The following is a 16,358-nucleotide window of genomic DNA, read 5'->3' as shown; positions in this document are numbered from 1 at the left end:
CCCCGCCCTGTGCTCCTCCAACAACGCGGCGTTTCTTTTTCTTTTGTTTTTTGGACTGGCAGGCGGAGACATGGCAGCGTGACCCGCTGATGAACAGTTTGTTTTAAATGCACGTCGCGTCTTGAAAAAATAAAATAAAAAACAAAAAAAAACCTTTTCCTTTCAAATTGTTTCCATTTGTATTTCCTCGCGCTCCAAATCTCAACGACAATGTTCGTAACCTTCTCAATCAAAACGGGGCTTACACGCAGCCTATGAAGTGGCGTCGACTTGAGGGGAAAAAAAAATAAAATAAAAAATGGGAGAAAAAAAGAGAAATAATAAAACAGCTAATAGTCAGTCTGTCAGATGTGCCCATTTGCTGTAAAGGAAACAAAAATAAATGTAACCAGATTTGAATATCTAACATTTGAGGCTGACAGAGAGGACAGATCAAAGGGAGGAGAGACACGTGCGCGTGTGTGTGTGGTGGGGGGGGGGGGGCGGTGGCGGCGGCAATCGTAAACACATTGTCTGATTTTAATAAGTGAGGGGAGCGGCTCCGAAGATGCCGCACGTCATCCAGCTTTATGTGGTGGTGGCGGCGGGGGACCCAAACTTAGCTAATGAGGGCTGGGTTACAAATGGGTGTGCATGAATTATTGATGGAAATCGCATTTCATCCAGGAGTGAGCGGCCTTGAGTGCACGGCCTTGAGTGTGCGCCAAATAATTGCGTCAGGAATCAGATTGATGCGCGGGGCGATCCCGCAGTGCCCAGCGATAAATATTAAACAATGAGACGCAGCGCGTTTAGGAATCACAGACAAATCAATAACTTGCCGTTATCCACCTCGTCATTAATAAATACTATTCAGACCAGTGACTCCGAAACTCGACAATTTAAAAAGTTTAAAAGTTGACTTTTTATGGCAGCCCCGACTTAACAGAAGCCATCTTGTCATTCAGGGTTTTCGGAGGTTTCATTGGCGACTCTCTTCTGCACAGGCGTGAAGTGTTCCCTTCCATATCATGCTGCATCAGCTTTCAGAAAGAAGCAATACTGATATGTTCCTTTTGGTGAGTGCAGAACTGACCCCTTCAACATGACTGTCTAATAATAAACAAACAAACAAAAAGAGTTTGAGTCGTCTCATTTAAGTACAGCATCATAACAACAAACAACATGAGACTGACGACGTGTGATGAAACCGACCAAGACAGATGTTGCACCGCTGGACAGCACGGATCAAGCGCAACATCTGGGCATTACAAGCCATTACAAATACATCCACACAGCTCATAGTTTCTTGGAATAATCACAAGTAGTTTAAACCACATTTCTACATACTGTATAGCGGAGGGCTATGTTGGAGACCCAGTCTCGGGAAATTCCCGAGAACCGTTTGGAATAGGCCGTTTATAAAAATAAACATAAGAGGAAAAAAAATAAAAATACCCGGACCGAGTGGTTTTCCACAGCAGCTCTTCCATACGTTCCTCTGGGACCCCCTCGGGTCTTACACATAACGACACGGACCCGGGACCCAAGGTAGGAGAATTGGCCGATTGGCCGTAATAACACGTGGACCGGAAGCCGCGCGGGTCCCGGGTCGGGGGTTAGACCCCTGAAGACCTCGACCGTATATACACACTGTGCTAAAAGATACACACGGACTGCAGATAAAACCGATCATTCAGGAGAATCTCTCCCTTCGTACCCACCGATAATACGGTTCATATTATGGCTTAACAGACTTTTTTCAAGGACAATAAAAACATCACACCGTTTTGCTCCTGAGTGGGTAAGTGCAAAGTGCATTGTGTCCGCTTTGCCCCTCGAAACGCCAGAGGGAGCGGGTTTAGAAGCTGTAGTGATGGCAGAACAGTGGCGTTGGCCCTGGGCCGGGGCCGGGGCTGGCCGCGGTGGGTGAACCCACTCGTCGTACTGGGTTACACTCTGGGTGGGTCGTTCGTGAAAGATGACGTTCGGGCCCGGACGCCGGCCGTCAGATCATGTAGTTCTTCTTCAGGACCTCCAGGTACTGCTGGGTGGCGCGGCTGACGGAGTCCAGCTCCGCCCGGGACGCTGAGCCCACCGGGGACATGCGGGAGGGGCCCTCGTCCAGCTCCGCTGTTAAGAGCGAGGGGCCAGAGGACCAGAAATGAGCAAACGACACCATCGAGGAGTCGGGAGATCACTGAGAAACAAAGCAGGGCGCCTTGCAGGGCCTTGAAAGTCATTAAAAAAAGGTCTTTACAATTAAAATGTGTTCTGTGGGGAAAAATTATAATAATTGTTATTTGTTTAATTATATTCCAGTTTCTATTCACTGCCCTCATGGAAGAGTTATTAGACTGATCTGGTTCACTTACTGCCTCATACTTGCAACGATAACAGGGGTCATTTGTACAAAGCGCAGCCCTAAATATTGTTAAAATGTGTCTTAAAAGGTCTTAAAAAAAGAAACCCCGTTATGAACGTCACGTACCTTTGTCGAGTTGCTTTGATATGTTTCTGTCCAATTCGCTCTGCATCTGGACAGATACAGGAAACAGGGAGGAAGGTTTAGTCAGGCGTCAGTTGCAAGTTTCACTGTAGGTTATTTATTCATCGGTCTAACATACACATTGTTACACCAAAGGCCAGTTCTATGGCTGTGAACATGCGGCAAAACATGACAATATCACAAATGACGTTTCATGTCAAGCATTAAATAAAAGATAAAACTGTCAAATAAACCACATGGAAGGCAGTTTATCTTGGAAAACAGCAGAACATGCAACCGCACCAACGCTGCTTCACTAAGGGCTCTACAGGCTCAGCGGCTTGTCACAAAATATCTCCATGATCATTTCAACGATTCTTTCATTTGATTTCTAGTAAATGTGTTGAATAATCTCAACTCTATGATATAAGCCTGTTACAAATATATGAACGTCATAATTCATCATGTCGTGTCTCTTATCTAAGCTGAGTGTTGTATTGATCAATTTCAAAGCAAAAATACAAAAAAAAAACAACAACACACCAGTCGTGTATCCATATTTTGAGAAAACGACAGACTCCAAAATAGGAATCATCTGTTTCCACAAATGGTGAACTACAAAGTCCATGGAAAGTTCCTACACATTCCTAAATTCCTCTGGCAGGATTCCCATGCTCCTCACTAAACAATTTTGCAGAACATTCTCACAAACAAACACCCTGTGCACTCGCGTCTTTTCACTTCCCCTGTTCTCCGTCTCCCTGACTCTCCGCGGCAGGTTTGTTGAACCCGTCAGGGCGGGACAACGCACAGCGCCCTTCACCGCCGACTTCCCAAATTCTGACCTCAGAAAGTTGCAGCCAATCTCTAGCCAGTCCAATCGCCCAAAACATCCGGCGGAGGGTTCCCGGAGAAGCAGGTTTTCTCAATAAATATGATGAAGGAGTATTCATTCTAAAATTTATATTGCTGGATTTAGGGGGAGGCGTTTCGCAGACGGGATTTAATTTAAATAAGATAATCCTACTGAAATTAATCCAGAATTTAAAAATGCCTTTCTGAGAAGTTGCTTAATTTAAGAATAATTAGTTGTAGACTAGGAAGTCCTCGACTAAGGTGATGAAGGACTAGTCGGCTCCTTCTGTCTGGTCTTGGTGCTGGTCTTAGTCCAGATCATCCATGTTCTCGGTTGTCCAAGTCGACCTGGAGGCCGCGCCCATTAATCCAAAAGTTTAATTTAAGCTTCACGAATACCGTTTTCACGTCAAAATCTCACCTTCACCGTCACACCTTTCCCACTGTCAGGTTCCAGTGTGATTGGGAGTAAAAACAGTAGAGGAGACAGCAACTTAAACAAACATAAAACTTGAAAAAAAAAAAATAATAATAATAATAACAAAAAAAATATATATATATATATTTCTATCCGTTCGAAGAAATCGGATCATTAAATTAACGTCCCAACACAACAGTGGAAGCAGCACGGTGCGTGCACCAGTCCTTAGGCGGCGGGGGGCTGGGACCCGGTTTGGGTGGTGCTGGAGTGCCTTGGAGCCCGGCGGGGAGTGTGGGGGTTCTCCGCTGTGGTCCACGCGGTCTGATCTCCACATTCACAACATTTCACGGTCCCCCATGCCAAAAAAAATAATTAATTTTGGATTCTAAGTGGGATATGAAATGATGGAATGATAAACGGACATTCTGTCTGCTATTTATGCAGCAGTGTCTGGAATTTCAATGCGCAATGGAGCCGATTAAAACCCGGGTCGACTGCAGGGTCATTTGTCCCAGGACTGAAACCCGGGTTTTTACCTTTCCCACTGATGACAATTCCCGGATGTTGGTGGGTGTTACCTGGTTTTTGGTGTAGTGGGAAAGTGGTTTTAGACCTAAGTTAACTCTAATCTTCTGTCTGAAAATCAGATTTTTCGGACAAGAAAAGCCATTTCAGTTACTCCAGATTAAATCGAAAATTATTTGACGACATAGATGATTTGGTCTAAGATTGGGCTTAATCTGTGTCCGTGAACCCGCCCCATAAAGAATTTTGTTGCACAGTGAATGAACTTTTCTTTTTTCCTCCATGATATTTTGGCCAATTTTCTCATATGCCATGCCTTTGCAATGACTGGAAAAAAACATTGCAAGATTGAAGGTTTTTCCAGGGCGTGGCGGAGGAATGACGAGGAGATGACAACGTCTTTTAATTGCAGTCGAGTCTGAAGATGACAGACCTGCCAACCTCGGGAAATATTTTGAATACCACAATAGTGTAACGCTTAGTTCACATGTTTTCGCACCAGTTGTCATCAATAACAGCTACAGACACTATTTGTTATCAAAAGCAGTGTACAGTGTGTGTGTGTGTGTGTGTGTGTGTATATATATATATATATATATATATTTATATATATATATATATATATATATATATATATATATATGACAGAAGTTTGGTAAAATGTAACTGAAACACTGATGTAAAGTGTCTGTAGCCCCTAAATCCAAGTACTTTAACCGCCAAACTGTGCTCAGCTGGAGTACTTTAGTACATGTATTTACTGGAAATAATTTATAAATTATAATTTATTTTCAGTGAGGCGATGTTAGTTGTAGTTAGGCAGTCAGAGGACCACCATGGGGGTCTACGTGGGGTCCTAGAGTCAGGGCAGTCGAGTACATAAAAAGAGTTGAGATGGGATTGCACACAGAGTTTTGGATGTTGTAATAAACGAGCAGTTAAATGGATATCTTATAAACCTTGTCATGTTGTCACACATGCCACCTTCCAGTGGCATGTGTGACAACATGAGCTCTGTTAGCTGTTACCAGCACAGCATATTTGCGAGGTCCCGCCAGCAAGGGGATGGATGGAGGGGATAGATGGACCGGACCCGCCAGTGATAGTAACTATAGTAACTGCATGTAGCCAGCGCTTGGCTGAGTTTGTCATCTGCTAAGCGGTAGTTACACATACTGTACATACAAACGTCCCTTTCGTCCCGGCGAAAATCTGTTCGCCCCGAACACATTTTTTTTTAATCGTCCCCGTGGAACGAGGCTTATCGCACCGTATGCAAACTACTACGGCTAACAATATAGACAAATTGATCTCATTAGGGCATTTATCTGTTAGCATTATGATTATTAATCCCCAGCTTCCCATTTCACCCCAGCAATGCAGCGTTAGGCCTCGGTGGAAAATAAAGTACTGCTGCAGATCAGTGGATGGTGAGAGAGTGAAGAGGGAGGAGAGGGGTTACAGAACCCACAAGCACAAGGTCGTAGCATCTGGTCCAATCTGAGGTTTGTAGTTTAAATACCGAATACACGTATGGTACTGCTTTTTAGTCAACTGATTGTGTTCTGGCATTTCGCACCTGCGTATTTTGACCAAGAATCGCATGAAAGGTACACAAAGTGCGTGGGGGTTGGCAGGTTGAAGAGTTTTGCGACAAAATATGACTGTCGATCAGGATTTCATGCCTGGAAACGATCTCGTTTCTCAATCTAACGGCTTCCTCGCCTGCTTTCCTCAGACTGTAGGAACCCCGTGAAGCACGAGGAAAGACGGGGCAGCAGGCTGGCCCGCTAGGCCACGCCACTCTACACACCTACACACCTGGTCACCAGTCTGGCGGGCGAGAGGAGAGGCGAGAGACCGATTTTTGGGCAAGAAGCTAAAGGGAAGTGAGAAATAGAGGAGAGGTTAGGAACAAAGCCACTGCTGCAGAGACACAGCTAGAGAAGAACGCCCGAAAGAGAAGAAGCTCGGGGAAACGAAGCACAAGAAGAAGAAGAAGAGGAGGAGGAAGAAACATATAAAAGCGCTTAGACGTGCAGTTAGAGTAGGAATGAAACTGTTAAAATAATATTTTAGCGAGCCAGTGTTCTGGTTTAATCAGTTTGATAAAGTCCTGTTTTTTTCCAATCTGAAATAGCAAATGAAAGCACTTAAAAATGATATAATTCCCTGGATGACATCCTACCAATGTTCACAGGCTTGTCACAGATACTAGGGATGGGTAAAAATATAAAAAAATAAATGAATAAAAATAAAAAAGGCGATTCTCCGACACTTCACTTCAATTCTAGTCATTGTTGATTTTAGGAACAATTTGTGATTTGTAATAACAAAACGTTGTTTGGATGATACACAACCATTTTCTGCTTAAAGGGGACCAATTACGTTTTCACCCACGTTAACATAGGTCTCTAAGGTTCCCAAAACATGTCTGGGGCGTTTTTTTGTTTTTTTTCCTGAAAATACCGCTCAGATGATGCATTCTAGCCATTCTAACATGCCTCTATAACCCGCTTGTTCCAAAACAGGTTCTTTTTTTTGTGGGAGGAGCCGCCCACCCAAGGCTCCGACATGTGTGAGCCAATGGGGTTTGAGCACAGCTTCAGAGTTTCGTTCTATTTACCTCGAACTTTCACTAGTTTCACCTAAGCAGGCCACCAATATCTGTTTCAGAACAAATTTGAGGCGAGAAATAAGCAATCCAGGTTCACTCATATTAGATCTACAAGGCCGCATTTAAAAGTGGGAGACACGGACACCGCACAGCAATGCACTAAGACTCGGACACGGGGGTTTATTGTTTCATGTAAATGTCGGAAAATAAAATTAAATAAACATATACATCTACAATAATTGTTTTCATTGGTTTTGATTCGAGATACGCACAGGGGATGGGATGGAGCAGATGACCATATAAGGAAATCCGTGACGAGCTGACGTCACCTCGTGTAGAGAGTAGAAATAACCAGTGTTCAGAGCGGTTGGAAGCCTGAGCGTTTTGCTCAAAACGATTACTTTGTCATTAGTTTACCTCATTATTTGACACTTTGGTCACGTCTAATACAAACATCCGACATGGTCACATTATATATATGGAAGAAAATAAGAAAAAGCATAATAGGTCCCCTTTAAATTAAATAAAACCATAGTTACAAATTAATTGAAATATTTACTTTCATTTGCTAAATTTTTGTAATGTACGTCGGAGGTAAACGGTAACAGTTGGTAGCAATTTTCATTGTGTATGAAATGTCAATATATCGATATAGAATTGCACCATACATCCCTTTCGATCGAAATCAAATCGTGAGATCCTGCCCAATACCCAGCCCTAACAGACAACCATGCCTAAAAAATAAATAAACAAACAAACACATCCTGTAAATTAAGACACTATGAAGAGGAGTTGTGAGTTATGAGTCAGCGGTGTTGCGCTGACTCATAAAATGGCCCAAAACTGCCCCAACAGAAACAAATCAACTGAGCGTGTTGCTGCATTGCTCACCTTAGCCAGGTAGTCCTCCACCCTGCCACTCTGTCCGTCCGTCATGGGGTTGTGGAGGGGCAGGCCCAGGCTGCGGTCGAGAGGCCCCAGAGACGAACCGTAGGAGCCCACATCCAGCGAGGGCCCGCCCAGGCTGCCGTTGAGCATGCTTCCGCCGATGAGCGACTTGCCGCGATGGCGCTCGCTCAACAGCTTGGCGTTGGCTTCTGCCAGACGGTTGTTGGCCCTAGAAACGGAGAACACGGTGGTTAATTCATCAAGTCAGGGATAATGGCCAGTGTGTCGGTTATTATCAGCAAAACAACCCCGACAGGGTGGTTATTACTTCGAAGGGGGTTATTTTGTGGTAATGACCAGCTGACTCCACATTATCCCATTTATTACACGGCTACCAACCAAACAAATTAATACATTGACACAGAACTTAGATTTGAAACAAGTGTATATCAGGTTTAACAAAAAAAAGTAACACAAATAGCTAACACAGCAACAACATAGCAAACTAACTACAAAAAATTCACGCTATATGACCCACATAAATGTAACCTATTGATGGTTATTAATGTTCAATTTATTTCACATTAATCATGAAGTGAGTCATGCTGAATGGGGCACTAGGGATTTTGGTATCAATGCCCACATTCACCTCGCCAAGTCCATCTACGTAGGTTTCTCCCCTAGTGAGTCTTAGCAAGAGAATGTAGGCAGAGATACAAGGGATGTCAAACCAGATGGAGAACTGGTTGCCCCTGGCAACGATCATTATTCAGATAAAACTGACCGCTGATCATCATCTGAAATAATCCAGGATAAAACACTGTCTATGTTCCAAGTTACTACCACAGCACAACTGCTGGTCCTTTAATAGACAACAACACAGAACAGAGCTGAATCTGCTTCATCCAGTCGTTACGATGCATTATGATCGCTACTGTATAGACTATAATATAGTATCCCAACTAGGGCTGGGTGATTCTGACAAAATCAAATATATCAGTTATTCATTGACAAATACCTCAACATCGGTAATTTGGGGATACTTTGGGGTGATTATTGTTGCTTTCATGAGATATTTACACACAAGAAATACCTGAATAACAATCATTAGTAATGTCGATATTATGACCAAACAGGCGTTGACTGTAACAGCTAGAACAGTCTGAAGCTCTGAAAATGTCATTATTTACTGTAATGCAGCCTAAAGACAACCTCATATCGCACTATATCACAATGTTACGATAACCAAAATCCCACAGGGTATCTTGTCTCGTATTACAATATTGATGATGATCGCCCAGCCCTAATCCCCACCGTACATCCAGCAGTATGCATACCACACTCAACGCCCCTTACCTGGTGAGCAGTCTACAGTCCAGAAGAGAAGGAAGAATTTGGTTACTCACACAATGTGTATTTTGTTTGTACTATTTATCTGTACTGTTTACTGTTCATTTCTGCATCCCAATTTACGTCTCTAAACTTGGCACAGGACACGGCAGGCTCACCTTTCCAGTTTGGCCGCTAAGGATTTGCGGAGGCGCAGTTCCTCCGTGTAGAGATCGCGGTAGCGTTCCAGCTCGGAGCGGGTGGAGTCCCTCTGGCTGAGGCTCTCCTGCTGGGTGGAGCGCGCCCGGCCCAGCTCGCACTCAAGCTCTCGAATCTTTAGCTCCAGCTGGGAGCGCAGGTTGGCCTCGTTTGCCAATTTGATTTGATCCAGTGCTTCCTGCGAGGCGGCCTGGGTCTGGGAGACAAACATCTGCATATTTACCAAACTGCAGTTATTTATTATGTTTTAAAAAAAATTGTATTTATTATGTTTTCCTTGTATTACATTTTCAATAGGTTACGTTTCCATGAAATACGAAAAACGTTATGTTGCTGTGCGTAATTACCATTGCATGGCTTCTATTTTTCCGACGCCTTACTGGATCTTGAATGCATCACTCAGACACACATTTCAGTGTTTAAGGGACTTGCCGACAACATTTATAGTTTTTATTCTTTTTATCCATAAATACACCAAAGTTATGTGGATCACGGATTTAAAATATCAATCTAACGGATCGAATGAATTCTACCAGGTAAGAAGCTTTATAAATTCACATGTAAATCGATAGTTTGGTAATCTCTAAAGACTACAAAGTGACCGAGTCCACGCCGCACACTGTCCAACTGGACATTCTCGTTCGGAATCTGTACATTTATATTAAAGAATATGATGACGTCCTCAAGCGTCTTACTGTAAATCTCATCTGGTTCATTTTAGAACAAGACGGGTGACGTGTCGGCTAACCAAAACCAACTGAATATTTTGGGTGAAAGTTCTTTGATTTTACGCTAATATCTGCTCCGTATGTGGATCGATTTGGATGACACTTCAACCATGAGGTCTTTCTCACAGCATGGTTCATACAACTAAGTTCATACAACTAAGTCTAAACCTATCTTCCAGATAGGTTTAGACTTAAAAATTCCAAGAATTTTTCCCGAACAATAACAATAAAGGGATGTCGAACATAACAAGGGGTCCTGCGGGAGGGACCCCTAATAATAGTAATAACAATAATAATAATAATAATAATAATAATAATAATAAGTGCAAGCTCAAACCCTAATAAAACAAACATATGAAATAAAAATTGTGACCTATAAAAAATAAAAATAAAAACAGGACAGTTTTTTCCTTGATGCGCAACGAGGCCCCCCTCGGAGAAGACAACCGGCCAGTGGCCCCCGGGTCATTAACTTTTGAGACCACTGACATAGGGCCACCAAAATGAGCCGGTCCTACCTGCAGGAAGAGGTTAACCTCCTCCAGCTTCTGCCGGATCTCTTGCCGGGCCCTCTCCTCGGCCTCACGGCGGTACTGCTCCGCCTGGGTCTGGTCCATCAGACCGGCCTCCACGTGGCGCCTCATGCCCGACAGCTCGTCCTCCAGCTGCCTGTTGCTTTTCTCCAGCCGCTCGTTGCTGCGACCCAGGCTCTTCAGAGAGGCTAGCTGATCCTCCAGCTCCCCGTTCAACCTTTCCAGATGGTTACAACGACAAGCCTCTTTCTCCAGCTGCACCATCAGCTCCTCCACCTGGTGATGGAAGGAGGACAGGGACAGGGCAGGGACATCCCAAATGTAGAATAGGAAATCAAATGTCAATTGCGGTGCAATGTACGGCGGACAAAACAAACAAAACCAAAATAATGTGCTTAACCTACCTATCACTATCGTCACAAATAAATCAAAATATTATATGTCTGTGTTAGACTGAATTTGTGCTGTGAAATATTTCCTAAATGTACGTCAGCTGGTTGGTAGCAATTATCATTGTGTAGATTCAGAGAGTTGGAGGGCTGTGCTGAAAAGAAGATATTACAATATTGGGTGAATTTATCTCATTACAACAGCTAAAAAATACGCTACTCACAAAAAGTTAGGGATATTTGGCTTTCGGGTGAAATTTATGAAAAATGTAAAAAGTTCACGCTACAGTGATATTATATCATGAAAGTAGGGCATTTAAGTAGAAGCATGCAATGGTGATTTCCTCATCTCAAACAATTTAATGAAACAAAAGCCAACAACAGCGTTGGGTTTACCACAACAAAAAATGTCAATGTCTCAATAACTTGTCATGTGCCCTTGAGCATCAATTACAGCTTGACAACCAGGTCTCATGCTGTTCACAAGTCGACTTATTGTCTGCTGAGGCCTGGCACCCCACTCTACTTGAAGGGCGGCCCTCAGGTCATTGAGGTTCTGGGGTACAGAGTTACGAGCCTCTACACGGCGACTCAGCTGATCCCATAGGGTTTATATGGGATTCAGGTCTGGAGAAAGTGCAGGCCAATCCATTTGAGGTACCCCAGTCTCCAGCAGCCGTTCCCTCATGATGCGACCTCGATGAGCTGGAGCATTGTCGTCCATGAAGATGAAATAAGGCCTGTGTTGTTCATGCAGGGGCACAATGTCTTGATAAATGATGTTATTCAGGTAGTATGGCCTTATCACTGTACCATTCACAAAGTGTAGGGCAGTTCTGTATTGACTAGACACACCTGCCCACACTGTAACACCACCACCACCACAGACTCGTCTGGTGACAACAGCGGCTGATGCATAGCGCTCTCCTTGACGTCTCCAACATCGTTGGTGGCCATCATTTCTGCTCAACGTGAATCGACTTTCATCATAGAACAGCACTGAGGCCCACTGGTCCCTCGTCCAGCGTAAATGCTCCCTGGCCCATGCAAGACAATGATGCCTGTGCCTGGTGGTGTGGTCAGGTACCCTTGCAGGTCGTCAAGCACGCAGACCACGCTGATGTAAACGGTTTTGAATGGTCTGACGTGACACTTGGTGCCTCTCAACTCCCTTTAATATGCCTGGAGTTGAGTGGCATTCATCATTTGCTTCCGCAGGGCACTGTTTACAATGAAGCGTTCATCAGTGTGGGATGTGGCCAAAGGACGTCCACTTCTATGCCTTTCTGTGACTCTTCCAGTCTCTGTATCTCTGTTGCAACCTGCTGATGACACTCTGTGACACTCTAAGCTCAGTGGCCACTTCCCTCTGAGAACATCCTGTTTGAAGCCTCGCAATGGCGAGGTACTGTTGATCAATTGTTAGGTGTCGTCTTGGTCTCATGATGTCAAAATGTGAACAGCATGATGAAGAGGACTGTTTAAATACCAATTCTAATTGAACCAGGAAATGTATTGGTCGATTCATGGATCAAACACCTGTTGTGAATTTTGCCGTTCAGCTCCTTGTTAGAGAACAGCAAGTTGTGCAAAAAGTACTGAAACATTGAACAGTTGGACATGTGCATTCACAAGTTTAGAGAAGGTCAAATTAAGTTCACCTGTAAAGGTTATAGTGCATTTTAGGTTCTTCCTGAAATTTCGCTCGAAAGACGAATATCCCTAACTTTTTGTGAGTAGTGTATATATATATATATATATATATATATATATATATATATATATATATATATATATATATATATATATGTTCCCCAGTAATCTTGTCAGAATTCAGAGGACTACAAAGCTAAGAGAACAGAGGTAAAACAAGTGAGACTTTTACCTTTGTCAGTCCTACGCTGCCCCCCGCTAGTCTGTACTTGCTGGTGTCCACCACCAGGTTCTTCGTTGGAGAGCCGAGCTCGGACGCGCCATTGTCCTGCTCCCGAAGCTTCCTCTTGGCCGTCTTCAATAAAGTACGCAACCTTAAAACCACACAGGTGGGAAAACAAACAAGTTGATCTCAAGTCAAAAACAAAAGCCTTAACACAGAAAATAATTTAATTCACACATAGTAACGACAACTACGATAAAACTATGCCACGGTCTGGTGCCAGCGGCCTGTTCTTACTTCACTTGCCCGACAGGTTGGCAGAGAGAACCAGCAGAGTAATTTCACAAGTTACATTTTGCCAGGTACGAGCTTGGTGATAGGACATGAACTCTGCTCATCTGGATGTGCCACCGCACAAACAACAGATTTTTAAGTACCGTCAAAGTATTTAAGTTTGCCCACAGTCGCCATGGCATTCTCTTGAGTTCTGCTTTTCCCGTACCTACTGTAATAAGATTAAAGTCTAAGTAGGCTTTATCGGACAACATTTTTGGGAGAAAAATGTAAAAAAAAAAAAAGTTTAGAAATAATAAAAAACGGACAAAACTATGCGATTCCAAGTATGACACAAACAATATCTTGATGCTCTAAACTGTGCATCCAAAACATGTGGTTATCAAGGATGTGATCAGAACTAGGTCTGGGTGATGTATCGATATAATATCAATATTGTGATATGAGCCAAGATATCTTCTGGGTTTTTGATTATTCTTAAATGTTGTCTTTATGGTATTAAGTCATCACATTTAAGTAAAGCAACTTTCTGAACTTCATGGACTGTTCTAGCTGGGCATAGACGTCTTGACCTGCTTGGTCATAATATCCACAATACTGATGATTTTGCCTCAATTATTTCTTGTGCGCAACTATCTAGTGAATGTACTTATATTGATCAATATCGTCAAATTATTAATATTGAGGTACCAAGTAATATTGTTAGTCTGTGTGATTTGAATTTCCTAATATTGCCCAGCCCTAATCAGGGCTGGCCACCAAAAAAAAAAAAAAAGTCAAAGACAGGACCGTCTCCTTAGATATTATTGAAAGTTGTTTTGAAAATGGCCACTGAAATAGATAGCGAAATAATAAAAAAACTTGCATGCTTGTACCAGAAACACAGAGGGGTAGATCAAAACCACTTGTGCAGGGAATGGCTGCGCTCTACTGGAATCCACGTGGAGGGACAAAACAGGAAGTGGTCTGCCACAGGAGAGGAGGAAGCTGGGAAGGAGGAGGTAAAGTGTCACCTGTACATTTCTTTTTGGAGTTCAGTGTTTCTCTTCATCTCCTGGTCCAGCCGGATGTCCATAGCCTTCTTGTGCTCTGCCATCTTCTTGGCTTTCTTCCTCTCTATCTCCATCTGGAGGACAGACCGCACATTCATTCAAAGCCCATACAGTCACTTAAAGCAGCACTATGTAACTTTTGGTATTTGGCGCCCCTACTGTTTTTGAGTGCAATTGCCTGATGAGCCCGATGGTGGAGAGCAATACGGAGAGCCGCGCCCCGTTCCTCCAAATAAAACAACTATAAAACAGCGTGGGGGCGGGGGATGGAAGAAAGGGGCACGACTCTTCGACTCGTTATGATTATTTTCTGCGCATGGCGCATGGAGAAGTGGGGGATCGGGGAGAGAATCACGGAGAAAGTGTCCCCGTTACGCACGGTTTAGTTCTATATGCAATAGCTTTGTTCCATAAAAAGACTTCAAATAAAAGAACCAACATCTAAAATAAAAACACGCTGTTTTGGCGCAGCAATCACGGGCAACCCATCACTAGCGAGCGCATCGTCGGCGCCGTTGGAGCATCACCGTCCGCGGCACCAAGTCAAAATCCTCCATCTGCTTCCTCGCTGTTGCACCTCTGCGGTCATACGTCCACATACTGTACATCTTCTCTGTGCACGCATGTGAATGAGCTCCGTCCGTCACTCCCCATGGTCCCACAGACGGACGGACGGGCGGGGGAGGCAGGTGAATTAGATAAAGCAAAGTAGCAAGTTGTGGTCAGTAAACTGTCGACAATGATGAACATTCACAAAAAAGTACGACACCTTCGGGAGAAAGAAAATCCCCACCAGGGGACCATGAAAAAGAAACAAATCGTTCAAATCAAAAGGCAAACTTTGGAGAAAAGAAAGTGACTAAGGGTGCTCTGACCAGGGTTTTTGGGGCCAGTCACTGGAAGCAGTATCGTGCCGATATCAACACGGGGTCTATTTGAAGCCTTCTATTTATCGTGTAGCTTCATTAATTAAAATATTATTAACAACGTTGTATATTAAGTATTAAAATCAAGAGATGAGAATGTATCCTCAATTTACCACTGTTTATATTATACTATTTATGTGTAACGTATTGCACTCACTCTCTCAAGCTTGAAGGGCAAAGCTTTGGATTTAGACCCTGTGTACGCCTGGCATTAACATGCGTCTTTGGTGATCCGATCACAAGTGGACAGGTCTTATGCTAGGTGTAAACGCATCCAATGCGTCCTCAATGTGGTGAGAGCCGGTCGCTCACACCACGTTCGGAGGTGGCTGCGCGCCAACCACTTCATATTAAAGTCTGGTCGGGAAGGTCTTTTGTTCTTGTTTTTCTTATTCCTTTTGATGTCAAGTCGCTATTTTCCTGTCTAGAGCTGCCTGGTTTAATGAAAGGTTAAATATCTCAAGGGAGGAGGTCACCTGGCTACTGAGCTCTCCTTTCTCCTTTTCCAGCTCGGTGAGGCGCAGACCGAGCTTGGAGCGGTTCTTCAGCTCCTCCTCCCACAGGGCCTTGGAGTCCTGAGCCGTGTGGGAAAGCAAGCTCTGCTTCTGCACCTGAGAAGACGGGCACAAAAAAGTTTCAACAATATGGTTTTGTAGAGATGATCAGCTGGCAACTAATCTGAGGGAAACATTGTCAAATTGTGAGGTCTGAAAGGTACAATTCAATTTGATTGTTTTTTCTGAATCAATTTGAAAATGTTAATATCAAAAGCGAATTCGAGCAATATATTTATTTATTTTGAAACACTGGTCAAATAAAACATTTGCTAAGTGAGTATTGCGTTTCAGTTATCTATTTTATACATTTTATATCTTTTCATAACAATAATCCGTTGAAAATATTTTTGTAATGCACATTAGATGGTAAACTGAAAAGTTGGTAGAGATTCTCATTATGTATAAAATATCAGTATATCTATACCGAACCTAATTGTGAGCATTTGTATGGAAATCCTATCCAATACCCAGCCCTATAAAATAATGGTGCTCGGATCAGGGTTTTTGGGGCCGATCACAGATCGATAGAAGCAGTACCGGCAGATACCGGTCACTGGGTCTATTTGAAGCCTTCCATTTATCCTGTGGAATTATTTATTCAACTACTCAACTCATTAAGATCCCATGTGTGATTCTGAACGGATTTCTGTCATTCAAATTTCTCTGTAATCTGCAAAGTCTG

At 43.3% G+C, this 16,358-nt stretch overlaps 1 protein-coding gene across 1 annotated transcript in view; it reads right to left on the bottom strand.

Annotated features, from left to right (window-relative positions):
- Positions 1-981: 981 nt before the first annotated feature.
- ankrd26 (ankyrin repeat domain containing 26) overlaps positions 982-16,358 on the bottom strand; it is a gene marked incomplete at its 5' end in the record, with an annotated part of 37,478 nt that continues 22,101 nt past the window's right edge. Inside the window, 8 exons of the mRNA XM_080002895.1 lie at positions 982-2,112; positions 2,471-2,516; positions 7,777-8,002; positions 9,282-9,517; positions 10,568-10,858; positions 12,857-12,998; positions 14,155-14,267; positions 15,596-15,730. Coding sequence (XP_079859021.1) covers positions 1,988-2,112; positions 2,471-2,516; positions 7,777-8,002; positions 9,282-9,517; positions 10,568-10,858; positions 12,857-12,998; positions 14,155-14,267; positions 15,596-15,730 — 1,314 coding nt within the window. The 3' untranslated portion in view covers positions 982-1,987. The remainder of the gene's footprint in view (positions 2,113-2,470; positions 2,517-7,776; positions 8,003-9,281; positions 9,518-10,567; positions 10,859-12,856; positions 12,999-14,154; positions 14,268-15,595; positions 15,731-16,358) is intronic.

Source organism: Zeus faber, assembly GCF_960531495.2.
Source record: "Zeus faber genome assembly, chromosome: 6".
Classification (NCBI taxonomy): domain Eukaryota; kingdom Metazoa; phylum Chordata; class Actinopteri; order Zeiformes; family Zeidae; genus Zeus; species Zeus faber.
This window is presented reverse-complemented; position numbering and strand designations above follow the sequence as displayed.